At 33.3% G+C, this 7,047-nt stretch overlaps 1 protein-coding gene across 1 annotated transcript; it reads right to left on the bottom strand.

Annotated features, from left to right (window-relative positions):
- Window positions 1-4,470: 4,470 nt before the first annotated feature.
- On the bottom strand, window positions 4,471-6,264 carry GRP4 (glycine-rich RNA-binding protein 4). The gene is made up of 5 exons (XM_079008118.1): window positions 6,136-6,264; window positions 5,300-5,441; window positions 5,151-5,219; window positions 4,898-5,004; window positions 4,471-4,753 (listed from the first exon to the last, which is right to left on the bottom strand). Exons 2-5 carry the CDS (start codon window positions 5,430-5,432, stop codon window positions 4,631-4,633), a joined length of 432 nt encoding a protein of 143 aa, XP_078864244.1. The 5' UTR covers window positions 5,433-5,441; window positions 6,136-6,264; the 3' UTR covers window positions 4,471-4,630.
- Between the last annotated feature and the right edge of the window lie 783 nt (window positions 6,265-7,047).

A 7,047-nucleotide genomic window follows, 5' to 3' on the forward strand; every position in this document is an offset into this window, starting at 1 on the left:
AAGCGTGGTGGGAAAATCCACCGCGTTAGCTCAAACAGATAGCTTGGATTCATTTCAAAGATTTGACTTTGGCACAAAGAGACCTGCGCCAGGGCCTACGGTACCCTGAGAAACCTCTCGTGGAGGAGTCTGATGGCGCGAAACCCATGCAAAACCGCCCAGATAAGAAAGGTTGGGGTAGGCTTTGAAGAACTTTTCACTTGAACAACGGGCTACTTAAACGCCCCTTCATTCCTATTGGACTGTTGCACGTCACCATCGGAGATCACCACAACCCCCTCCAGATTGGAGGAGATTGAATCCAGCAGACGGGCGAGACCCCGCCTCTGCTGAACGCGTCGACCAATATTGGCAGTACCAACACCAGAAAAAGTCTTTCTCCTAGCCAAAACCGCTTTCCATTTAGCCATGGCCTTGATTCCTTCCAACTCCTCTTCCATCTTCTCAACTCGGTCCCATGATGAATACCCCCCCCCCCCTTCCTCAAACATTGGGACCTTGTTGAGGTTACGGGTAACGGTCTTTGATCTTGTATCGGGTTTCGGCATTGCTCATGATCGATTACTCTAATACCAATTTGATAAGAGTAAGAAACATAGAGTAATCAAACCAAACTTAATGCTTGCATAAAACCAAATAAGCCTGAATTTCGAGAATCAGGGGTGGAGAGTTCGAGAATGAGGGGTCTCCACAACAAAATAGAAAACAGAGTAAACTTCAACATCTCCCCCCCCCCCCCCAAGCAGTCGATACCCTCCTACTTAACCCTACCCTAGCAGAAAACTAGGACTCCTAAAATAAATCAATAATATCCAGCCATATAAATACCAAAAAGAAATTAAGAAAACTATTAAAGCAAAATGACTAATCAGCCCTTGATACATTCTTTCCTTTCCTCTGATACACCTTAGACCATCGGGCTGGACGATTCATATCAGTGGGTTTAGAATCTAGTGGTACTATGTTTTTTCCTTACATATTGAGAGTTATTCATAATAGGAATTGGCTCATCCAAGTGGGGGATCGGGCGTAGTCAATGTGTCCCAAAGGCCAGCGAACTGAGGAAAGGGGATCAAGAATAGCTAATATGTCCCAATGGGTTCGGGTATGGGGGATCGTGTTTATCTAATGTGTCCTAAAGGCTTAACATACAAAGCAAGGGGATTAGGCCTAGCCAATATGTCTCAGTAGGAGTATGTTTGTTTTTGATTCATTCTTTGATATGTATACGTGGTTATGTGTTTGATACTGATTGTATATGTATATAGGGGTAAGGATTGTATGATATGATATCGTGTATGTGTGAAATTCACTAAGCTTTGTGCTTACCCCATTTTCCTTTTAAAAATATTGTTTCGGGTACATAGGATGGTCGGACATGATCGTACACACTGGGTCAATGGGGGTTGTTGGATTTCTGATATTGGATTGATTATGTTTTCATAAATTTTAGAATTATATCTGATAATGGTTTTTTTAGAAATTAATCTGATCTTGGGTTTGGTTTTAAATGTATTTTGAATAAAGGATATTAAATGGATGATTTATGTTATTTTAAAATTTTCAAATTTATTGAAAATTTTAGGATCTTAAATAAATATGTGGGCGGGGTCCGTTATATGAGTTTGGGCTAGGCCCGTTATGTATGTTTGGGCTAGAGTTATTTGAGTATAATTATAAGACTTTTAATTATATTATATAAAGTAATCTATGTCACTTTTTATTTATTCTTCATACTTTTTTCATCTCCTTTAACTTGGAAATTTTTAGTCATGTAACATACTCATTTATAGTCTATTTGAATTAATATACTAATTTGCGCTTTGTGTTTTTTCTTAAAAGGGTTTCCATCTATATTTATATTTTTTATATTATTATTTTGCTTCGTTTGATCATCATCTTTATAACAAGTGGTATTAGAGATCAGGTTTCAAGATTCTAAAAATCCTTATTACATTCCTTATAAATCGATTTTCTTATACCCTTCGTACGGTTCTTTCTTGGTTGATTTTTTTCCAACCCTAGTAGGGTTCATAGGGTTCTACGTAAATTCATTTTTCTTACTCTCTCATCACACATTTCATTCCATTAATCGATGTTACCCCTTAGAGTTTAAAGTCCTAGACGGCTTTTTTTTACCCACAAACATGTTAGTTTTGTTTAAAACCTTTTACAAGGTTATAATCGATTTTTCTTATGGTTTCTATGAAGAAGCTTTTGGAAGCAAGAGACAGACCGGTTATTTTGGAGGAGATAAATGTTTGGAATCATCCATAATCCATGGGATTTCATCGTAGATTAAACTATTTTAGAATTTCAGATTGTTGTCCTTTTGTAACTTTTAGAGTCTTTTGATTTTAGGAGTGTTGAGATCTTGATACCTTATCTTTCATCCATTGAAGTTAAAGAATTTAAAGATCATCCAGCTTGTTTATGATATCGTAAGGTATTTTGGCATAGTTGATACGTAAGTTCTTTTTGTCGTTAGATCCTTATTTGTTAGATCCTTACTTGAGGAAGGTGTTAATTTAGTTTGTGAATGCATATGTAAGCATGTTACATGCTATGGTATCATTTTAGCAAAAACGATTTAGCATCGTTATAGTTTTTTGATGCATTTATAATATTTTAAATATAGATTTGAGGTAATTGCATTGAGTTTGAAAGTTTGTATCTAGTGGCATTTGAGTGATTTAATCTATCACCATGTTTTTCAGTTTATGTTGTTCGAAAGAATTTAGTCCTTAGTCACTTTTGGCGCTACAAATATTTCAACTATATACGAAGTTTTGAATGCATTTTGCTAAAGATTTTTTGTTTCGTCTCGAGATAGAGTTTGTTAAAATATGTCTTGAAACCCTTTTCTCGCATGGTAATGTGTAAGAAACCTTTTATGGAATTGTTGCCTTTAATTATGCTCCATTAGAATTAGAGTAGTATTTTCCTTTTATACAACTTTTTTTTTTATTGATGTTGTATATTTTTTTAATGTGAATTATGAAAATATCACATATTAAGGAGTTTAGGAATGTTTCATATTTATAAAGGTTATTTGACTGTCATCATGTTACTTTGTAAGATTATTATATAAAATTATCTACATGTTAATTTTGATTTGAAATAATGATTTGTAAGATTATTATATAAAATTCTATGTCATTTTTGATTTGAAATAATAACTTATAGATGTAAGGTAATTTTGATTTTGTACAAATTTAGTCGTTTATATTTTTTATGCACATTGATCATGAACTTGTTTGGATTGTTCACAAAATATTATTACGATCTGGTGTATGTTTTTGGTCAATGAATGTTTTGTTTTTGTACATATTTAGTCACTTAGATTTTGCTTTTGTACCATTTAGTAAGTTATGAACTCGGTTTTTGACATCATTGACCTGAAAACATACACCACCATCTTGGGTTGGAAACATACAACAGTCGATTATAATGGTATTTTGTAAACAATCAAAACCAGTTTAACGGTCATATGTGTAACCTATTCCTTTATAGTTCTAATTTCCTTAATATACCAACTTGTGCTTTATGATTTTTCCCTGGTAAGGATCTTACCTTGTCCTTGTAGTTGTGGTAGTTTTCACTCATGTAACCTACCCCTTTATAGTCAGGTTTAGGGTGAGCAGTTAGTACCAAATCTTGATTCAGTACTGGAACAGATGATACTGAACCTATCGAATTTAAACATATGCGACGGTACTTAGTACTATAAAATCACAAAATTCAGGATTCGGTACCATCGGCACTGGTGGTAGTATAGAAAAACGGTATCGGTACCAGTAATGTTAATTTGGTTCGGTAGTAGAGATCAACTTTCGATCAAATTCGGTTTTCAAAAAATCAAAAACAATACCAATTGGTACCAGTTCCATCTCATGCTCATCCCTAGTCAAGCTTCCTTAATATACCAAGTTGTTCCTTATAATTTTTCCCTATTTGAGAGTAAGATCCCGCCTATATACTTGTGTGCGTGATATACTTTCTTGATTAGTGTGATCATACTTGTAACAAGTTTAACGTTGTATATATAAAGCTTAACTTAGCATGTAATCTTCGTGATATTTGGACTTGAATATGTTTGTTGGTCTAAATTCATGTTTTGTTCACAAATGCTTTGTGCCCTATATGCAATGCATTTCAAGAAAATGAAGATCGCCTTTTTTGCTTTTGTTCTTGGAGCCTCACTCCTCGACTGGTGGAAAGACGGACCTAAATTGTACGAAGGAGCTAACGCCATCTCAAGGGCGTTGTTATGGGTCATTTGCACTTATAGGAACTACTTGGTTTTTGATGTCAGGAGAATATTTTCCCTCAAAGTATACACCTAATGCCAAAAAAAAACTAGCATTCAACCAATCTATCAATAAGATAAGACTGTTTGACATGGAGGCCTTTCCACCTGTACCAGTTCATATCAACTCCTCGCATAAAAAGACACAAGACACATCTGAATGGAGATAAAGTTGCACACAAAAGATTATGATTACATGATTACATACTAATAATACTAATCAGTTCATATAACTCCTTGCAAAAAAAGAAAAAAAAAATCAATAATCTTGTGTTCAAAATACGAGATATAACTTTGTTATTGCATAAAAACATAGGGTTCTTAGTAGCGGTCATTTCCAGCATCACGGTTATAACCACCACCACCGCCACCACCTCCAAATCCACCTGTCCGTGGAGCGCGCTCTGTTGCAAGACTAACACGAACACTTCGCCCATTAAGTTCCTAAACAACCAAAATAAGTTACAAATTAGATTTGTTATCTTTAAATACAGTACAAGCTTTCTAGAGCTATTTTGTCATGTTTTCTGTTTCTCTCAAACACAATACAACCTGTTCTGACAGAAAGACAAAGTTTGATTTTCTAACCTGTCCATCCATGGCTGTCATAGCCTCCTTGGCACAATCTTCGCTGTTGTAGCTAACAAAACCAAATCCCCTTGACCTCCCTGACTCTCTGTCAGTAATAACTCTGGCTGAAAAAATATTTAAGAAAATAACATTTAAAGGATATTTTATGAAATGTAGAAATAAATAAAATTAAGACTTAATACAGAAAGCCTATTAAGACTTTCAAGTGAAATAAGAAACATCCATTTATAGTTTACTGGATCATTGTTACCTTCAACAACTTCGCCAAATCCAGAAAATGCTTCCTTCAAGGAATGATCATCAGTCTGATAAGAAAGACCTGTGCAACATTTATAAGTGATTATTATATTTCGTGATCACATGAATAGAAGAGAGTCGATGACTATTAGAGTTACATACCACCAATAAAAAGCTTTGAAGACATGCAGCGAATAGCATTGAACATTGAAGGTCCTGTTATTTGTCCATTTGATACAGAGTTTTGGGAAACTGTTTGCTTCATGAGACTACCGATTCTATTGTAGAAAGCCATTTCAACAATCTGCACACGAATAATTTATATATTGAGTAAAAGTTTCAAACATAAACAAAAGAGTACAATATTGGGAAAAAAATATATCATACATCATACAGTTTACATAATATTAACGGGTATTATACGTTTATAAGCAAATATAGTTAACAACAACATACTTTCAAAATAAAAAATTTTAATTTGATCACCCGACTTTCAAAAACCATTGTGAAATTATTTTTGTTAACGCAAACTACTAAATTTGGAATGAATCTGTAAGAATAATTTTGCCCTGTTTAAACCTAAGACGCTTTTCTCTTTATCATGGAGAAATCAAGAAGCCATGGACATAAATCATGTGTCTTTGGAGAACAACACATACGACTCAAGAAATGAACAACTATAACACCGAACAACATAAAACAAAGAATCTAATTGTTTTAATTAAATAGATGAATTTGGCGAACGAAGAGGTTTTAATGCACGAGTCCTACCAAAATAAATTAGCTGACTACGATAAAAAGAAGTTTAATTTATAAAGAGTACTATGTTATAAAGATGTGAGATAACAAGTAAATAAAAACAAAGCGATGCTAGTGAAGAGGAGAGATCTTGTCAAAACTTGAAGGATCGATCATATAGACGGTAATTTGTCCATGATCAAGAAATAAATCACTTGCAAAATCGAAGAAGATCAAGAAGAAAGGGGAAGTTGCTGTACCTTGGAAGTAATTAGGGTTCAAGGAGAGAGAAAGCGGCTAGGGTTTATGGCACTGGAGTGATGAAATAGGGTTTATCTGCTTATTTATATAAAGAAAAGCCGCCGTTCGCAAATGGGTATGGCTTATGCTTTTGGAGTTTGCAACTTGTGCGGCTTTGTTACCGTTATTTCGCTGTCAAAAGTTTTCCCAAAGAATATGAACAAAAATATAATGAGACTATCAAGATTGTCTAGAGGGTTTTTTTTTTTAAACAAAGCACGTCTAATAAAGTCTTGGTTAAACAAATTTTAATTTAAAAAAAAAAAATTGAGAGACAAAAAAAGGTATCATGTTTTTTAATAAAGTCTTGGTTAAACAAATTTTAATTAAAAAAAAAAGTTTGAGACAAAAAAAAAAAGCTATCATGTTTTTTTATTTGACAAAGCACATCTAATACACTTGTAAATGCATAAAATAATTTTTTAAGTTCCTACAATGTATTTATTTTTTATATAAACTTTTTAGGTTTTAAAAAGCTCTTAATAAAAAAATGTTTAGGAGAGTAGTTAAAACACTATTTTTTATGTTGGTACAAAGTAACATTTGGTAAATTAACTGATAGAGTATCAAGAATATATATAAAATCACATAAAAAACATATAAGATATTGAGTTTGTTATAATTAATAAATTGTTCAAGAAGAGCATCTAAAGCATCTAGAGTGTCCACATTTATGGACTCCTCTTCAACTCGATTCTGGTGGATCATTCGAAACGTTGATAAGATCTATCGACAACATTTAATTTAGCATTTAAAACATTTTTTATCAAACTTTAACTATAATAAAGATCATTTGTAAAAGAACACATTTGTAACGCCTCGTTTTCAAGTATGTGGTTTGTTTCTTAATCTTCTTAAGTTATGTTTGTTTG

Source organism: Lactuca serriola, chromosome 6 (assembly GCF_051521515.1).
Source record: "Lactuca serriola cultivar US96UC23 chromosome 6, Lser_US96UC23_V15, whole genome shotgun sequence".
In the NCBI taxonomy this organism is placed as follows: Eukaryota; Viridiplantae; Streptophyta; class Magnoliopsida; order Asterales; family Asteraceae; genus Lactuca; species Lactuca serriola.

Bases quoted from the DNA above. Each gene is read 5' to 3' on its own strand.
- GRP4 (XM_079008118.1), bottom strand. From the start codon at position 5,432: ATGGCTTTCTACAATAGAATCGGTAGTCTCATGAAGCAAACAGTTTCC. The intron at 5,005-5,150 runs GTAACAATGATC...ATATTTTTTCAG, and splicing joins ATTTGGCGAAGTTGTTGAAG to CCAGAGTTATTACTGACAGA. The intron at 4,754-4,897 runs GTTAGAAAATCA...TTGGTTGTTTAG, and splicing joins TGACAGCCATGGATGGACAG to GAACTTAATGGGCGAAGTGT.